A 20,975-nucleotide genomic window follows, 5' to 3' on the forward strand; every position below is an offset into this window, starting at 1 on the left:
GTCTCAGCCCGTTTCCTCTAGTGACGCGCTTTCCCAACTCAAGGCTTTTAGCACCTCCAGCATAATACGATTACACCCGTTTGGGGACGTGATATTGTCAACGGCTTTCTAAAAATATCCCTACTTCCAGTCGCAGTAGCACAGTAGCACTGTGAGTGGACTGAATGTAGCGACGGGCAGAGGCAGTGCTGCACACAATGTTCTGGCCAGTCAAGCACAAATGTTAGCCCTTTAAAAGCTTTTTGCACCGTCATAGACATAGTGTGTGTGAGGACAGCCGGATGGTAAAGTAGAAGACAGGGACTGGCAATTAGGCCTGGCCATGGACCACAGAAGTTAGTGAAGCCAACACAGTTGCATGCAGGCCTGACTATTTGAAAGAGACCGTCCTCCAAGAAAAACAACAGCATCAGTTCTTCCAGCAAACGCCGGCCTCCTCTTTTTCAGTCCGTTCTCTCCAGTGTTGATCTTCTTAGATCTCTCTTCTCCACGCTTCTCTGCGATGGGTGGCAGAAAATTAGGTCAGTACTGTGTTGGATCACGCTTTCGCTCATTCCCGGGGAGCCATTCCAACCATTTTATTTTAAAAATGCTTCTTTGTTTTTCTGCTTATTCTCTGTCTCTTTCTCTAATCCTCGCTCACTTTATCTTCCACATTGTGTCTTTCCTCCTGCCAGGGAAAGTTGACTGGAAACACATGGGCATCGGCCTGCCTAGTGATGCCTCGGCACACAGGCCTCGTTGTCAGCCAGGCCAAACAGCAAAACACAACCAGCTTTCACTGAAGTACTGTCATGTGCCACTTCTTGCTCTGTTCTTCCAAAATGCCAAGCTCAACATGGATTTCATTTCTTTGACATTTTAGCAGATTGTACTACAAGGATTGCATTTGTTGTACATATTTCCTATAGATACCAGAGACAGGATGCTTCAGGTTGCTTTATATGTAAGCATATTTTTAGAAAGTTAAATATATGAGCAGGAAGTAGGGCTGAATAATATGCAACAAAAATCACATTGTGATTATTTTGACAGATATTGTGATTGTGATACGAGTCATGAGTTCCCATTCATGTTCCCTTACATCTGGCGGGGGCATAATTGTTGCACCACAATGCTTTATTTCTAATGGTATGTTGTGACAAGTATAACATTTTACCTTCATCGCACCTCCTGAGATTTAAATATCGCACTTGGCCATATTGCGATTTTGATAATATTTTGATCAATTATGATCAATTGTTCAACCCTAGTAGGAAGTGTATATGTTGCTGTTTTCAATGTGAACAAGACAAAATTGGTGCAGCTGAGATTTAGGTTAGGATTGGATGGAAAAAAACATTATTTTCACCTGATTTTTCCTTGTGTTTTTCTGCATCTGTTTCATCAAACTTACATATAAACATAAATTTGACTCAGTGTTGTTCCATTCAGAGGTGGTTAGGGTGTATGTACACGCGTGTGCACATCTGTGTACACAAAATTAGCTTAGGGATTGCCATTATTGGTCTATATGGACTCTAACCCTGGGGGCAACAAGAAAGGTTGAGGTGATTTCACTTTAGCACAGAAAGCCTATATGGTGTTACAGCAGCCTGTGATGGACTGATTTAATCCTACTGATGGTGCTTAGAAGACACAGGAAGAGGGTCAGACATGTGTGCACGGAGTCACCCTTCAGTCATACATGTGGACATCACGGGAATTGTGTGTGTGTGTGTGTGTGTGTGTGTGTGTGTGTGTGTGTGTGTGTGTGAAAAAGAGAGGTCAGCAGGGCTAACACAGTCCCCTGGCTGTTCTCAAGGTTAATGTGGGACTGACAGCAACTGCTATTAGCGGCCTTCAGATGGTTTCCACCCCCCATATGCGGAGCTGATTCATCCCGGTGGCAGCGGTGCATTAAGATGTAACAGCTTCACTCCTGGGTGTCACTCACCCCTTTAGACAGGGCCTACATCATAATTTTACATTTCCTATTAACGCCTATTGTCTATGCTCAACCACGATGGTCCATTAAAGGGATAGATACTGCCGTTACCACCTCATTCTCACGTGTCACTCAACTCTTCCTATATGTCATTATTTCACGTCATCCCATTGTCTGTTAATTGAAATACCACAGACATTGTCTATATGGTCCATTAAAGGGACAGGAGCCTTGTTCCTAAGTGTCACCGCTGCTTCGGGTGCTATCTCATTAATTTTCATAGTCTGTGTTTGACTTACGCGTGCACAGAGAGGTGGGGCTGAGGAGAGGAAAAAAACACCATCAGGAAGAAATGCACACGTGCATGTTGAAGATCACCCAAACCATCGAAAACCTCATTTACATTTTAATTCAAAGACATTAAGCAGATGCTCGTATCAAGTGCAGGTTGATGTTTAGTGTCTTGCTCAAGGACGCTTAGGTGAGGAGGGTTGCACAGTTAAATGAAAAACAGTCAGATAAAGCCATTTTCTGTTTTCATGGTTAATAGTCACATTTTATTTTTAGCTGCTTTGACAGTCCCAGTGTAGTGTTTTTTTGTGGTTCCATTATGTCTAATGACCAAAGGGGAAGCTGGCACAGATTGGCAGGCAGCTTTGTTGGAGAAGACTGGGAAAAACAACTTCACTGGAATTTGAAAATGATAGCAGAGTGAAGTTAAAAAGAGAAAATACACCCAACATTTGAGAAGAAAAGCCCTTTCCTGTGACTCAATGTCTAAGTATTGTTTAATTTCTAAGTAGATTATCTTTGGTCATTTAGAGATACTGAGGGTACCAGCACTAAGTGTAAATATTCTAAAAGATCATCATAAGAAAGACTGGCAGAGTGTGGGGCGGAGGGGTGGGGGTGTGTTCTGCGCCTGGGTCCATATGAAGAGTGATGATGTTGTTGACTCACTGTCGGACGGATGCCAATCAATCAATTAACCAATCAATAGTCATCTGGCGAGCGCCTAAGGACACCGGAGAAAATCTCCCAGAAACACTCGAATCAATTACTTTTCACCTCAGCCTCACACACAGGTGGGCAAACCACACACACACACACACACACACACACACACACACACACACTCATTGATACAGTTACATACTCATGCAGGCTTACATGTTGAAGTCACTGCCTCCCCCTTCTTCCACATGCCCAAACGCGCAGGCATCAGATTGCAGTGCCATGGGAAAAAGAAAAATGAGTAAATTCTGTCTTTCCCCTCATTCCTCATCCCTCATCCCCTTTCCCCCTCCTCCTCCTCTCTCCCTCCCCTCCCCTAATGGAAAGCAGCATTCCCTGACTGCCATCAGCAGCTATAGCCAACCACACTATAACACAGTTAATAGATAGGCCTGGCAGCTTATGGAGCCCATGCATTTTTAAATGTGAGTTTTATGACTCCTGGAGAGCAGGCGAGGGAAGAGAGGCAGGAATATGCTCGATATTTGTTCCCTGAATTTGTGTGCCTGAGAGTGTGTTCGTATGAGAAAGAGAGAGAATATGGAGGGCAAAGCAGTGGATAGGATGGGTATCACAGTCTTGCTCTTCTTTGCTTTCTTTCCCTGCTTATCACTGTCCATTTATTTTCTTTTTACCACAATCTTTCTTTTTTTTTTTAAATTGAGATTCTCTCTGTTGCTTTTTTAATAAAAGAGTACTTACACAGACTCATCTTGAAGGTCATTCTGGTCATGAACCCTGTAACTAAGCAGGATGTACTGTATTTGTAAGCTTAATCCAGCTGTTGTTTTTACATTTGTACTTTCTTTTGCATGCTGCCAGATGTCAGATGGATTTATATGTTTACATTTACATACAGTGTGTGTTTGGCTAATGTATGTCCTTAATCTCACAGCTTTGGTATTTGTGCAGTGACCTTTGGGCATTGTCAGGCAACTCAGCCATCGTGTTGTATGTTATCTTATGCGTGTGTGTCCTAGAGAGGTCATGTTGACCACCACTCTGTAGTATTCATCTGTGTCTGCCCTGACCCACAAACCCCTGCCCCCTCTTCACTGTTTCATATAAACACATGAGTACACAGCTTGAAGGCATCGCTCTAAGAGATCTCTTTGTGCCCCACATACTGCTCCTGTTGGCCTGCTTGTCTTGCTGATGGCGCCATCAGGAGCTATAGAAATATGCATTTCCCCTCCAGGGGGAAGGATGACATTCAGCTTGAAGTGTAGTTTGCTCAGGGCCATTAAATGTAGACGGTACCACAACGGATAGCAGAGCTGGATGATCTTGCCGTTATCCGACCATGTGTCCACACTGGTGGATGGCTAATGATCACACACTGCAGTGCTCAGCTGACATGGAAAATTCATCCCATATTGATATGTGGAGAGAAACATTACTGACTGCTGAATTACTGCGCTCTGCTGATATTGATCTGTTTTATAGTTGACACTCATATTCCCACACATCTGTAAATGCCAGTGAGCAGTAGTCTCTGGGCACTAAAGCTTTGACCCTCAAAGTTTACAATGTTGGTGATGCAGCGTTCATTGAAAATGACTGAGCATGCTTGCTAGTCATTGTATGTTAAATAAATTGAGAGACCTATTAAATATCATACCTGCAATTGAGTAACACTCTTATTCTTTTACCAAGGATTCTGATATAGCTCTCTCTTTTTGTTATTATACAAAACAAAGATATTTCATCATCATCTTCATTCAAGGTTCAAGGTTCAGCTTTATTCTCATTATACAACCCTGATGACTAAGTTCTTACATAAAATGTGAATAAAAGAAAATGCAATCATTGCACAGCAGTTTTGCAGAGTGTTCCTGAGCCCATGTAGTAATCTCCTTTTAATAATCATGTGATCACAAAGTGGTGAACCTCGCTTCGTCCTTGCTTGTGAATGACTGGGCCTTTCCAGGATGCTCCTTTCATACCCAATCATGATACTATCATTTGTTACCAATCAACCTGTTTACCTCTGAAATGTTCCACAACTTTCCCAGTCTTTTGTTGCTCCTGTCCCAACTTGATTGAAACGTGTTGCTGCAAATTCAGAATCAGCAGATTTTTACAAAAATTGATGAAGTTGATGAGGTCAAACATTAAATTTATTGTCTTTGTACTGTTTTCAGATGAATACATGTCAAAAAGGATTTGGAAGTTATCACATTCTGTTTTATTTATGTTTTCCACAGCGTCCCAACTTGTTTTTGGAATCAGGCTTGTTCTAATACAGAATGGCACAATAAAATGCAGTTGTCACTTCATACACAGAAAATGCATAAAAAGATACTTAAATCAGAATATATGGGTCACACATATAATAAAAAGAGAAATAGGCATTATATATGTTTATATATGTAATATGAGTAATACTGTATAAGTTATAGTGCAAGTACAAAACTTTGGTGATAGTGGGAAAGATGGCGGTGCAGAACGTAGTGGGTTGTGGTATGGTAATGTGAAAAACCAGCATCACAGAAAGTTCCATGTAAAAAAGATTTATGAGACATTTATTTATGGTGGAGTGGGGAGAATGAGTCGAGGAGCCTCACAGCCTGAGGAAAGAAGCTGCTCTGTGGTCTGGTGATGCGGCAGTGGATACTTCTGTATTGCTTGGCAGAGGACAGCAGGGTGAACAGGCTTGGGCTGGGGCGTGTGTTGTCTGTATCTGTTGGGCTGCGCAGGTACCTCACCTCACCAATATCACTGATTCTCACAAGGTGGGCAGTGTGACCTGCTGCTGAGCTTTCCTGGGGCCTGTGCACATCCCAGACCAGTTTGTGATGTTTGCAGTCAGGATACATTACATCAGAACATGATGTTAATAAATAATTCCATTTTTGTGCAGGGATATTTAACAATTTATTGTTGTTTTTTATTGCTTGTGGTGGTAACAAAAGAGTATCTAAGCACTAAGCATCTGTGACAATTTTTCACCAAAGGATACCACGCTTTGGCAGACCTTAGTCCTGCATGAAAAAAGCCAACATAGTGGGCTTAGAAAAAACAAAACAAAATGCAGGGTTGGCAGAACAAAAACATCTCGGCTTTTGTCTCAAGGCAACGAGACATCATCGGGGCAGTTGTTAATCAAATACATTCAAGGCAAGCATAGATTCCTGGAAGATTACTTTGCAACTTGAAGCCTGTTTTCCTACCAACAAAGAAAGGTACAATGATTGCTACACTGATAATCACCAGCACAGCCCTTGCATTGTTGTGATGCAGGATTGTTGTTGGTCTGAACAAAAGACAGCAGAGGCAATAGATGTAAAAGTGGTGTGTCCAGGTTTTTTTATTGCGTCACTGCTGCTCTTAATTGCATCTTACTTGGATTTTTTCACAATCATCTTACGTCTTATTCAGGCGCAGAACAGTCGTGTTGTGAAGGCAACCATTAGTTGTCATTTGAATTATAATGTTGTGCTATTTGTAACAGTACTTTTTGTTTACAATGATATTGAGTTGCCCGGAGGAACTGCAGACTGTCCCTTTTAAGAGGTCACACCCACTGTGAGGAGCAGAACTTGTTTGATCCTCCAGCGGGCGAGTGGCGGAATAAACAGGAAGGGGCCATGTGCTTCAGTGCGTCATTAGCTCTCGTGTCATTGGATCTTCTGTGTTGAAATGTGCTGAAGTGTTTCGCATAACATTGTTAGTCTGATATCCTGGATAGGTACACGAATGTGACACAGCCTATAGGCAGGCACACACACAGTGCACATGCTGAAGTGGTGATTGCATGCACACAGGCACACACACAGTTGATTAGTGTGTGCAGGCAGGAAAGGAAAAATGTAGGAAAAATGAAACATCCTCTTGAGCCAGCTGTGTTCTGTTCTCTTATGAGAATTGAGAGTGATGTGAATGTCTTGATGAAGGTGCATGCACCCATCTATGTTTATGCATATGGAATACGACAGCTTAAGTGTTTTGACTGTAGATATTCTGCGTGTGTGTCAGCGGGTGGGATGTGTTGAGTCTGTTGGAGTCCTGCTCAGAAATATGGACTTCATTTATGCTGGGCCTCTCCTGCTAGCTGGAACAGGGTTGGAGGTGGACTGAGGGAGCCACCCCACTCACACACACACACACACACAGAAATGCACACACGTGCACTAACTAATGCATGTGCTTATGCATGGGATTGGACACACTTAGCTCCCTTCTCTTGTACTAAATGAGTGTATTGTATTGTTACCCGCCAGTAGACAAGTGGACTCTCGACCTTTACAATTATAACTAACTCAATCTCCCATTTACAAAGAGCATCTACCATCTTATTCTGAATAGGATCCTGCAAATTTGGTCCAACATTGTTATTACTCACAGTGCAGGTTGTCCTTCAGTTATATAAGGGATTGCTGCTCTTGTGTCTTTTTGTTTTGTTAGTCAGAGAACGCTGCTCATGTCTTTTTTGAAGTACATTACATTAAAACATGAAATACAAAAACTCACTGGTTCTTAGTCTTCTATCATAATAAACTGAATATATTTGGGTTTTGGCCTGTTGGTTGGACAAACGAGTCATTTAAATAAGTTAGCTGAAGGAAATTGGGATGGATGCTTTTTTCAAAATCAGCAGCTCCTTGAGCAACAGACTGCTGCATCCACTCTCTAAGAAGGAACACTACCGCAGGTCCTTCATACCAACAGCTGTCAGTGTTCAGTTCCAGCATTGCTTAGTGTAGCACTGGTCCATATTCAGACTGTTTCTGCACTGATGTGAGATTTGTCATACACAAATTACCGTGTGCAATTTTACTTTTTTCACTCTCATTAAACGCTCAACCTAAACATACATAGTGGTATTCCACTGTGACACATATATATTATATATTACTGTGCTATATTGTAAATGCTGTACTTACGTTATCCGTACCCACCATGTGCAATTTGTGTAAAAACTGTGAAATTCTATAGAATTTTTGGCAGTATATTTTTATGCCAACATTTCTTATAATTCTTTGTGGCAATATATATTTTTACATAGTGTTTATTTTATATAGTCCTCTGTATAAAATGTACATGTATATAGTCAGCTTTTATTTTCTATTTTGCATTTCTCTATTCTGTTGCTATTTTTTTCCGAATGCTCTTGCCTGCTGCCTGTAACACACAAATTTCCCCGGCTGGGGATTAAAAAAGTCTTATCTTATCTTATCTTATCTTATCTTATCTTATCTTATCTTATCTTATCTTATCTTGATAAAAAAATGACATATTTTCATGTTGTAATATTTGTGTCGTATTTGATTCGGTCACTTTTGTTCTGTTCTATGTGTTTGTATAGACAATCCACTCTAAGAGAACATAAGAATTTTTATTTTGATACCGTAAATATTCGTCGTCCCCATTCTCTATTCCTTTGTGAGGAAGCACTGATGAACCTCCAGTGCTGTTTTTCTCAGAAAAATCCAACTTTTCAAAGAAACTTTATAGCCTGGGGTTTTGTCAGATAAAATGATAAAGGAGGTAGGTGAAAAAGCTGAGGAAACAAGGGGTTGCCAGGACAGTACCAGAGGGTTGGTGAGGCAGGACTGAAAGGGGGAAGGCAGGGTGTAACTGTTGGGAAAGAATAACATGCACTACAGACCCCAGACCGCAGGAGGCATGACTCCCTCACCACTAGGAAACCTCAGAGCTTTCTGCTACATGTTCTGTTTGCTCTCACTTTGCTTTCGTCTCCCTGGACCTTCTGTGTGCACTCTTCTTCTCCCCACAGATTTTGTGTAGCTGTATTGCTTTCTCCTTCTTACTGTATTGTTTCCTCTGGAGTTTTTGCCACCTCCTATCCCAGCACATTTCTCTCCCTGTATCTGTATTTCTCACTTACTATGTCCCTCAATCTGGAGCACATTTAGCCTTTAACTCTGTCTCTCTGCGATGGCCCGTTACCCACCACCACCCTCCCACCCCTCTCGCTTGGCTCCCTTCCCTCTTTTCTTCCCAGCTCTCTCCCTCTAAACTCTCCGCTCTCTTCATATTTCATATTAAGCAATCCTTTCCATGGAGCCAGCTGTGTAAACAATAGGGACCGGCCCTCCATGTTTTCTCAGAGTGAGAGAAAAATGCCGGAAAAACCTGGACACAAGGAGCTCGCTGCACGCCGTCCTCACCGATGATCTATGGCCCTTTGTCTCTCCGACCTCCTTTGAGCGCGAGTGGGACTTTCTGGCCAGAGTGTTGGTTTTTGTGCATGTGTGAGGCCGAGTGTTAAGTGCACGGGGCAGTGTGTTTATGTGGGTGTGGGAGCCTTCTGTTACCATAGCCCCCTGCAAATATTGACGGAGCTGAATAGCTACAGTGAGCAGCTCGAAAGCAAACACCGCATGTCATGCTCTGCCAGATATGCCCGGAGTTTTATCACCAACTACATTCTGACCGGAAATAATTTGGCTTGCTTAATGCATAATCATTACAATGACTCCACTCGACTTGATTTGTGGATCTTAAGTTTTGATATTGGTAAAAAGTCAGCTGTGCGTCACATAGCTGACCCATATTTCACAGAAGCACTGGCCCATGCTACTCTTCTATCTATAGGTCTATAATCTGTCTACCTATACTGTCAGCAGCCTATTTATACACAGTCGTTTGAGAAGCTGCTGATGTTCCTGGGATTTTACTGTCTTCATCTGATACTCTTTATTTAAAGGGAGGCTTGGTGTGCGACTTTCGTTATGGGTTTTGCCGACTGCTTGACACAGTTAATATGTTGGTGTGCATCTGTCAGGGATTGGCCATGAATGTGTGTTTATGGGTATATATGCATGCATGCATGCAGGTGGGCAGATGGTCCAGTTCTGCACGGACAGCCACAGTAGCACTCATTATGTGTGAAGGAAGCTGACTACCATCTTATGCTGACACGCGTGCGCACACACACACACAGCTCATCCCTGGGTTTATTTTTTGCAGGTGCAGTGCTTGCTGGCATTTGAGATAATTAAAGGCTGACCTTTCTGAGGTGAGGCAGAAATGTCACCCCGCCTGCTTCACTGACAAGTGGATTCACCCCACAGGGGGCCTTGGCAAACTGGCTCAGGATTTTCACCACCCTGGATGTGCACTTAGCATCCTTTAGCCTTCTTGTGTCACACTTTCTGGCTGTCATTGAGAGGTAGCTCCCACCTTTTGCTCTCCCGCCCACAATGCTTCACCTCTCTTGAAGCTACACAGGTGGAAGCAGCACTGAGCTGGAAGTATTGTTGGGTCAGTCAGTTGGGAGGGGCGTGATCTTCTCTTATTTCACTTATGTAACAGTCAAGAAATAAACCAAAATACATGTAATATTTGTTGTGTAATAATGCTGTCCTGAACTGCAGCAGCTGTTTCAGTTTCTTTCGTTTTTATTTGACAGATGTTAATAGTTGTTTTCAGCCTATTCTTCACTACAGGCTTACAGTAAGGCTGTAGCAATTTAAGTTGACTCACCAGCGATTGTGCCCCCTGTTACTGCATCAAGTATACTGTATATATATGTCACAGTAGTGATTAAATGCTACTCATTTATTGCACAAATTAAAAGTCTTTCGTAAGAACATAATCGAAGATACAGTGGTGCAAACTATTAGTGACTTTCTCTGACAACCAAATGTCTCACTATCCTTGCATGACCCATTCTGGCACATGGCTCAGCTAGAGTCCTGTGTTAGTGACTTGTCAAATTGTCCTTCTCTGCCTCGACCCATCCCCCCACCCCCCACAAATGTGGTCTACTCTTTATGCAAAACCCATCCCATCTGAGCTTGTAATGTACAGTAAATGCAGTGTACTGTAAGACACTCCCCCAGGGCAATAAGATGACATGCAAATGTGATTCAGGACATGACGTGGGCACACATTAACAAGCACACACACACGCATATCGGCTGCATGCGTTACCGCACACAACCCCCATAAGCTCAGACACTTGTTGATATACATCCACATTTCTCATGCATGTACATCAGTGCACAGACCAACACACACACATGCTCTTAAATGTGCAGTATGTGCACACTCATGCGTGCACAAAAGCACATTCGCTCCCACAATGTCACATCTCACTTCTGACGTATACATCCACCCACACTGCTGTCCTCATAAAAATTTCAGTGCATCGTGCTTGAACGACTTCCATTATGTGTAACACTGCAAAGCCATACAGGCTGGAGTCGGAGCCCACTCTGTGCAGTGAAAGACCAACATCCACTCTGAACTAGCAGCCTGTGGAGAGGTTTTTTACAAATCCTTGTGGGGTTTATGTTTAGACCTTTGTAGAGAAATTCTAAGTTCCCCTGTCTCTCACCCTTAAATGTTGAAATACTATATCATCATGGTGGAAACACCAGAGACAATTACAAGCCTAAATCTATATTAAGCAGCATGCCTGCTGCCAACAGCAGGTACAACACATTGCAATATTCAAATGATATGCCTACAGGAAAGGAACAACATTCATAAAGTAGCAGGTATCGTAAAACAACATGATAGCAATTGACTTGATACTGTGTTTATTGTTCTTCAATATTTGTTACCTGCGGCTCTTTGAATCTGAACTACATATCACTGAGCAATACCATAATGATCAGTTCACTGAACTGCACAGGTTTACACTTACCTACATTACAAAGCCATAATATTTCCTTGAGAAATATTAGGGTTTTGCAGAGCCGAAAGAATACAAAGTTTATGTTCACCTGCAAGCCTTAGTGCTCAATTTGGAACTATTGCTCTGATTCGATTTTTTTGTTTGACTATTCATACGATTTTTTCAATGTGGCCAATATCAGATTCCAGTATGAACTGGTCACAGTCCTGCATATGCAAAAGAACAATAACACGTCACATGATGTCACATGCTGTCACATGCTGTCACTGTCATATGGTAAACATGGAGGCCACTGAAGATAGCGTTTATGGTCTCATTTATAAGTTGATGTGCAGTGGACGCCGGCAAATTTGTGTGCAGATGATAACGAGGATGAGGAGAAAGAGGCTTTTTGTGGAGCTGGACTCGGAGCCAGGAGTGGTGGGATTGTGACGTGAATGGTTTCACAGAAACAGATTTCATCCAAAATTTCTGCATATCAAGGGCTACTTTTAACTCCATCTGTCAGCGTCTCTCTTGCAGCAAGACGCTCAGTTCAGGCAAATGAGTGAGTGAGTAAAAGTCCCATGTATTCCAATATGACTGTTCAGACAGGTTGCATTGCAGATCAGAGCTGTATCTGATGTAGAGCCATTTATGAAAGTGGTCCAAATCAGAATTGAAAATATCTGATTCCTTGTGGTTTGTGTTGTTCACACTGTCATGAAAAAACAGATCTGAGTCACATACAGGGTGGGCAGTGATCTATTTAGTATTTTTTGTTTGTTTGTTTTTTACAATAACAGTATTATATCAAGGTATTACAAAACAAGGATAATCCACTCAAAACATGATTCTACCCCTTTTCACTCTATTAACAATGTCAGGGAACACATCTTAAGAAAGAAAAAATATTTTAAAATATTGGCTCCATAAAGGAATGAAAATGAGGTATAAGTCTACGTGTTTTGGGATGAGCAACCTGCCCCTTAATGTGGGTTAATTGATAAATCTAATTGTTATTCTCAGAGTTAGACAAGGGATATGATTAGGCGTCTCAGCAGCATTTATTTGGCAGAAAGTCCTCTTTGACTGTCCCTCAATATTAAATACCCCAACATTCAAGATTGCCTTTATTGTCATTGAGCATGGACATGTCACTAAAATTTGCATTGCAACCCCCATGTTAGAAAGAAAGATAATAAGAAAGATAATAAATTAAAATAAAGATAATAGAATAAATAATGTGCAGTAAAAATATGCATAAATGCAATAAAAATATTCAAAGAAATAAAAATATACTAAGACAAAATAAATATACTACATTGCTCCACCGTGTGTCTTAGCCACCGATCATGCTAACGCCATATTCAACAGGCTAGCCAGTGAAATAAACAGTATAGCATCTTAAAAATGGTAGACCTTGAAAAGAGTTAATGTTAAGACAATGCCAGTGGTCTTAAAGCATCCTATACACTGCTGTGCCACCCGACTACAGAGCAGCTTGTGAGGCTCCTCAATTCATCTTCTGCACTAAAAAGTAGTTTATTTTTGTGACTCATTATTTATTCATTCATTTGTATCATTTTTGTTTTGTGAGCATAAAGGGACTGTAACTTGCAACTGAAATTAGCATCAGCAACACATTGAAGTGTGGCGCTGCTGCCACTGGCCACCTGCTGCTCTTGTCACAGAGATATGTAGCACAAGCAGCACCCACATCATGGATAATTGGCCATCAGGAGAGATATAGATTATAGATGTTGCTGTGCATGCATGTGGTCATACTTGTGCTTGTGTGTGTGTGTTATCATCTCAAGAATCACCCTGGGATTTTTTTTTTCTGGGCCTCGACAACAGCCGGTGTCTGTTTTACTTTCTGTCTCTGACCCTTTTGAACCTTTTCGCATCGGTGCATGTGTGTGTGTGTGTTTATTTGTTGAACCGTGTGTACGTTCAAGCATGCATCGCCTTCTATTTATGCACAGACGACAGTGTTTCTGTACGTCATGCGTTGCATTTGCCATCCCCTGTGGCTCTGTTTGCTCTGTTGTCTGCCCGTCCACCCGAACCTCACGCTGCCATTTGCTTCTTCTAATTATTAATTCAACATTTGCTGTCAAAACCGGTTACAGTCTCTCGTACCCCATGACCTCTGACCCTTCCTTCTCTCTGCCCGCTACATACTAAACACAGAGTTGAGACCAAGTGACCCAGATTGTTTATTTTCCCTCCTTCTGAAAGTGATCACATACATTCCCTCAGGAACTGCCCTCCATACAGCATCTTGCCTGTGTGCTCTTGAGTATGTTGAAATGAATTTGGCAGATATGGGCTAGCTATATAAACGGTAAAAGAGACAGATAAGGCTGCACAAATGGAGGCTGTGGAGCAATTCTTAGAAACTCTTTGAAAAGATGTACTTTAATGGCTCGATTCCAGGCCCCGGGGTCCCTACCCACTTCTATAGGCTACGCTATTGCATCACCTCTTAAGCTTAGGCTACGCTATCTATTCCTGTTTTTAGACAACAGTAGTCCCTGTTTCAGTCATGTGGGTAAGTGTGTGAGTCAATTTTTTATGTGTACATGTAATACTGGGATCCAGTTCACGTTCCTGTTTGTTACACATGTTTTCCTTCTATGTCTTCTCATCTTCAGCATTAACTTATGTATGTTTATATGAGACATGTCTCGTCAGTCTTGACAGTACTTGAGCACATCTGTACTATAATGAAGACCAGCAGCCATGCAACATTGTGCGCACAACTGCCCCCCTTTCTTCTTCTCCATATCAACGACCTTGTGTGTCAGCCATGTCATATAGAGCACATACATCATACAGCGGGAGGTGCCCGCCAACAAGATTCGAGCACGAACCCGGCAGAGGAATGGAGGGGAGATTAGTATGTTCGTGCATTTGTTTGTGTGAAGGGGAGTGAGAGAACAGAGATGAGGAGAGACAACTATGAATGTCTGTTCTTGTGTTTGCGTATATACACACACACATACTGTATACACACATATATGTACAGTTCATACTCAAGGATTTCAGCCCACCCTATCCAATGTAGGATCAGAGGACACAGCTGTTTGTGTACACTGACAGGCGGGAGGATGTGGAGTGCATGTCAGCAGATTTACCCTGCTTTGGTTTTGCCAGTGCAGTTTTCACAGCGATTATGCAGGCCCTGAGTTGTGCCTTGATCCCTCATTTAGCAGTGTGTGTCTGATGTTTGTGCTGCAGATTGTTTGTATATGTTTTGTCCATACCGCTAGCAGAGGGGTTATACAGTTGCCCGGTTACATTCTGCTTCTATCCATACTCTCTTGCATGCCTGTGTGTGTGTGTGTGTGTGTGTGTGTGTGTGCGTTAATGCATGGATGAGTGCAAAAGGGCTACTGATTGTATAATGTGTTTGAAATGCACCAGCCAGACATTGTTTACATGTCTCAGAAAGAGTTCGTCTGCTCTCATCTCCAGACACTTGGCCTCATCCATGAAACATTCCTATGCTATACATACATACATACATACACATACATACAGATAGATAGATAGATAGATAGATAGATAGATAGATAGATAGATAGATAGATAGATAGATAGATAGATAGATAGATAGCCATCCATGCCATCCATTTTATTACAGTTGAATTGGGTGTTTTGTTTTTGATTACCTTTTCATGCCTTATTTTAGAGATGGGATGCTCTCTAATGTCATTGTCCAGTGACCTTTACATAAAAGCCCTGAAACAACAAGGTTCTCCAAACAACCCTGATATTCTGCTTTACAGATGAAGGATTTCTCTTAGTCTAATTTAATTCAAAACTTGTGTGAGTAGAAACTTGTACTGCCTTTAGGTACTACTGGTCTGCTCCTGCCATGGCAAAATCTAAGAAAATCTGGCTGTGCTGCAGCCACTTCTCTACTAGTAAACAACAATATCCCTGTTTTTTCACTGTGGCATCAGTAAAAACAATTATGTGTGGGTGCACCGCAAAAAGTTGCTGCAGGTGTAAGTGCATTGTAATGTTTGATGTCGCTTATCATTCAGAATGGCCTCTTAGAGTGCACACTAGACGCTGTAATGATAATGGTGAAGGAAGTGGCCCATTTCCAGCCTGTGGGTTCTCCTAGTGTCCCAGTGAGTTGTAGGTCCTCATTGAAAGACCCAGTACAGTGTCTGTGGCCTCTGGGTGTTGCATTAAAATATATACGGCTTTACATCACTTTTGTGTGTATTTTTGACAGCGCTGATGCATTTTACATGATCGTACCAATGTGCAATGTAAGAACGTATCAAAGCAACATTTCATAATGGTAATGGTTGTGTGGTACTCTGTATCATGGAACAGGAAATAATATCTTACAGGCCATTGTTGGCATGTTACCTGAACTTTTAACTCTCTTTTGGTTTAATATGTGGCCTCTTAGTGGTGAAAGAGGCTTTAAAAGCAAATAAAGGTATATCCAACTCCCCTGAGCTTTAAAAAATGCTGCTGAAGCTTTTTGGTCTAATACAAGCGCCTGCAACCCCTAAATACCACACACACGCCTGCTCACCATGACAGGGTGACTAGAGTGCACTTTGGCTACAATCCATAGAAGTAAGACGGCTAATAGAAGACCAAACCCATAAAATCAGCATCCATCTGATTAAGAGATATATCAGGGCTCCACATACACCACCTGCACTGCACACACTCACACAGCCACACAGACAAACATTCTTATTGTAGTTTGGTAACTCCTTCTCATGAATAATTACTCATTTCTCCTTCATGTAGGTGCACAATGACACATACACGAGCCTCTATGGAATCACTATGGAACAACTTTATGACAGTTTCAACAAAGAATGTTTTACCGTAATCAAAGATGTTATGGTGGAGCAATGCTCCTGCAGAGACAAAGACTCACACCACCAAAGAATCAGACATCTTTGAAGATGTTTCAGTTTTAAGGCATCAGAGAGAGAGCGGTGACAGGAAAGATTGACATGAGAGGTGTCATGCAGGAGGATTCAAAGCATCACCAGTGCACAGCGAGCCGCCAGGAGGCCTTGTGTTGTTCTTTAAAGTACAGTTTGTTGTCCATCTCCAGTGAGGGTGTTGGTGGGGACCAGTTTTACAGCATCAGTGATTCTGCGCCCGCGCAGATGAGGATTACATGTACAAAAACACGACAAATTAAAGGGAAAACCGGAATAAATAAGTGGAAAAACATAAGCTCAAGTTGCATTGTTGCCATTGCCGTCACATTGAAATGCACTTGTTGTTAAGCGTATGCAGGAAGTTACGAGTATGTGCAGTAGCTTAACTCATCAAAATTAGCTCACTGCAGCAAATGAAATAAGCAGAACTGAAAATATTGTTTAATGTGACTTGTTCACATCTGCTTGATTCTCAAGCCTCTTAAAATTATTAATAATCAGGGGCATCCAGAGCCTTCACAGTCACAAGATCTCAACTCTGTTGCACTCCTATGGGACAAAATCAGAGAACATCTTTTGCAAAAATGGTGTCTGTCTCTTCAGTAGAGATCAGAGATTTACAGAATTTAGGCCGAGGAGCTCTGAAGCTGCTGCCATATCCTGATGCTTTATGTACATCATTCAAATGGGAACAGGCGCACAAACATGTCTAAATTGACCCCTCTCTCTTTATGGGAGTTCATCCATGATGTCCTGGTGTGATTCATGCAATACTGCCACATTCCTGAGCAACACTCTTCATGCAAAGACACATTCCTCCTGCTTTCTAAGTGCTGTCTGTGTGTGTTGCAATGATTTTACGTTTACTGCTGTACATTACACCCACTGACTCATAAAAGGGTCATTACAGAAAAATAAGTTATGCTGATGTGACAAGCTGTTTTGAAGAAAGAGCTTCTCCTTTACTCTTGTATATATGGTGGTACTGGTGTGTCATTTTATGATAATTGTGTTCTCTGAGTGTATAATTGTCAGTGCCCTTGTGGGTGCTCATGCTTTCTGCAGTGGTTACAGGTCTGTTAGTACATGTCTTGCTCTTAATGTGGAGGTAGAGTCTGCAGCAGAAATCTCGAGTGGCCCCGAATCGGCATCTTGGTTCTCACTAAGGCCGATCTTCTGCAACTGGTGTAATTAGCAAAGTTTTCTTTTGTTCTGCTCTCTTCATTTATGTTTTGGCTTGTCTCCCGCAGTATTTGTAGTCTGTCACTGCTAATGAGCGTGCGTATGAGCACACAAAGCTGCGAGGAGACATCACACACCCACTGCTCTCTTTGCAGTTTTAACACTCCATTAGATAATTAAGGCGGAGGGGGTGTTTTTGTAACATTTCAGATGAGACATTACCATTAATTAGTGTCAAAAGAAAAGAACTGTTTTGCTTGAGCACTAGAGTACAAAGGGAAACGATCTCTTTACCTTGTCATTGAAGCACTAAATGGATCTCTCTCTCTTTCTCTGTTTTCTTTTTCATAGGCAGAGGTTGTTTGACTCCAAAGAGGAGGCCCGGCCAAGGAGAAGAGCTTTGTCTTGGCATCATGTGATCTGCGCATTCCCTAGGAGCGCTCTACGGTGGAAGAGTGAATCTGTGCTCTTTTGGAGGCATCACAACCACTAGCACCCCTATCACCACTATCGCCACTCCTGACTGCAGTCATCAAAGCCACCTGTTCCTGACTCAACTTGCTATCTGTCTCTTTCACCCCTTCATCTTGAGGATAAGGAATGGCCGTGCGAGTTCTGAGCTCCCCCAACGCCTCTCGCAAATAAAGCCTTTCAGTTTGTTCCACAATACCACAGAAAGGACGGATAAAACTCTCTAAGGTCCTCTTTTATACTTCTGCCCTGTGGCTCTTTTTATCTTTATTTCATTTATTAACACACATTCACTAAACCAACTGGATTTGTGTCTTGGTGACATCGACAGCAACCATTTTACAGAGACCAGCACCCGTTTCCAAATCATAAGGAGTTTTGTTTTTCTTCATACTTCGTTTGGCAGTCTTTTGGAATATCTACTACATGCAGTGTCCCTATGAGGGATTAAACCAGTGCAGGAATCCACACTGACTCCTCGCTTCATTAGATCTTGTTAAGGTGGTTTTTCCAGTGAGGTCTGTTTGTGACTGGAGGTGGACTTGAGCCATCATGGCTGGGAAGGGCAACCCGGTGCCAGGCACCCACCTCAATGGCTTCCCCGTGCCCACCTACTCCTACTTCTTTCCCCACATGCTTGGGAGCCTGTCACCTCCAGCCCTGCCAGGACTGCCTCTCAGTGGGTACAGCACCCCCTCACCAGCCAGTGAGTAAACTTAAGACTTTCTACCATTTTTGTGTACTTTGTACTGGTTCACATTTCAGATGTGGGACTGTGCCATGCTCTGGCTATTTTCAGCTTGGTTATTGAGTGACAGGAGGTGGGGAAAGGAAGATTTACTTTCCTTTGTGTGTGTCCTGGTTTACCTGTGCGGCTGTAGAACGCTGTTTCCTGTGTAGCTCCCCTACTGTGTGTGTGTACATATGCTTGTGCCTGTGAGTCTGCTGGTAAAAAGGACTCTTTCATCTCATCCTGTTTAGATCATTCTTATTTGAAAGATGTGTGTGTTGGTAAACAGAGAGCAGCAAACCACACACACACACACACACACACACACACACACACACACATGCCCACACACCCACGTTGCCTCCAGCACTGTCCTTAATTTACAAGCCCACACACATCACATACTCATACGCACACACGGAAATGTCAGAGTAGATCACAAGGAAGTGAGGCAGGACAGCCAGAAAGGAGTATTGTTTATATGGGGAACACAAATTTGGCAAGTGCTCCTGAAATAAATCTCACAAAAGTTATCATTGTAGCCAGCCTTCATGCCACAGCTCTTTTATACAATCCATCAGAAGCCTCAGAGCTGACTTGTAAAGTTGCTTATTGAAGTCAAACTAGGTGAAAAGTACTTTTTCATAAGGAAAGAGAAGCTGTTCAGTAGTGTGCTGATTTATACACAAGAACATCTGTTTAACAATGGTGGTGGAAGAAATATTCTCGCTCAAAAAGTCCTTTTTAAAAGTTTTAAAAGTTCCTTTTCCTCAAAGTGACAGTGCCATCATATAAAAACATTGTAAGTAAGTGAAAGTCCACATTATGTACAGTGGCTGCATTCTGAATATTAAATCACTGGTGCATGAACCTATAAACTCTGTATGATACATTACAATACATTGTAGTTTGCATTGTGAATATATGTTCTGCACTGTAAGAAAATCTCCCTGTGAAGTGGCTGAAAATCTGCCAGTGCAATCAGATGTTTTCAACACAAATCAATTTGTTTTAACAATTTTCTGGAGGTGAATTTTAGCACACCGAAAGACAGATTTGCAGCCCTATAATAATATTGACAGTTTTCACCAAGTCACACACTGAATCTGAATTTTGCACAGAAATTCGGTGGCATTTTATTTTGTTTTGGGAAGCACATAAAATGATTTCACTTCACTGCAATATTTTTATTAAGTAACAACTATTAGTGACATTCTGTATGTAGAGGAGCAAAACATCAAACACTGCCCTCTACAATGTAGTGTACTGGAAGTTAGTAAGTAAATGCATCACCACTGACTATGAATCAGAACCCCGCAAGTGCTTAGAAATTCAGTTGAATATGACACTCACACAATCCCTGCGTCTCACAGCAGACTGAGGAACATTGACAAACAGCTCGATGATCAATTAAACGGCTTTGGGCGGCCGCAGATATATGAACTAAAGGATTACAGCTGGTGGTGCAGACGTACAGTCAGTTTGTGTGTATTGGTGTGGACGGGCCTGTCAGACCGCAGCCTCGCTCTCACAGGTTCAGAGGGGGTCAGCGTATTGACTTTCTATCTGCTGGAGTTTGTGTTGGCAGGCGGCGTTTAGGGAAGTGAAGAACAGTTAGTGCCCAGCCCAGTCACTCCCACTTCCCCTATACCAGATACCCCTCCTCGCTCCCGTCAGATTCCTCTTTTTTACACTGTTGCAATTGTGTGTGTGTGTGTTTCTGAATATCTGTGTGTGTGTGTGTGTTTCGGGCCACTCTCCCAGTGTTTGCCATGCGGGGCGGCAAGGTTCCTTCCCTTTTGCCTTGGATAAACATTTCCTGTCTGTAAACACTGGAGAGCCAGGGACACCACAGCTTCCTGACGAGCACACACTCTTAAACATAAATACAATCTTTGCCCTTCATGCTGGCTCACTTTCTCTCACTCCTGCTTCTCCTTGCATGCAGATAACTGCAGGCACAATCCACACACACACAAACACAGCAACAGAATCACACGTGTCTCTTTCCCTGTACTTATACACACTGTAACAAAAACACACCACCTTCAGCCCTTTCTCTTCCTTCTCCTAACCCCTTTGGCAGCTCACTTCTCTCTCATTCCCTCTCGCTCATACACCTCT

The 20,975-nt window shown here is 42.3% G+C and overlaps 1 protein-coding gene across 5 annotated transcripts in view; it reads left to right on the forward strand.

Moving 5' to 3' along the window:
* raraa (retinoic acid receptor, alpha a) overlaps positions 1-20,975 on the forward strand; it is a 143,118-nt gene that overhangs the window by 49,022 nt on the left and 73,121 nt on the right. For all 5 annotated transcript variants that reach the window (XM_041962248.1, XM_041962251.1, XM_041962247.1 and 2 more), the window contains one exon: positions 18,002-18,827. In XM_041962248.1, the coding sequence (XP_041818182.1) occupies positions 18,674-18,827 (154 nt within the window). In that variant the 5' untranslated portion in view covers positions 18,002-18,673. The remainder of the gene's footprint in view (positions 1-18,001; positions 18,828-20,975) is intronic.

The sequence above is a fragment of the Chelmon rostratus genome, chromosome 21 (genome assembly GCF_017976325.1).
Source record: "Chelmon rostratus isolate fCheRos1 chromosome 21, fCheRos1.pri, whole genome shotgun sequence".
NCBI classification, from domain to species: domain Eukaryota; kingdom Metazoa; phylum Chordata; class Actinopteri; order Chaetodontiformes; family Chaetodontidae; genus Chelmon; species Chelmon rostratus.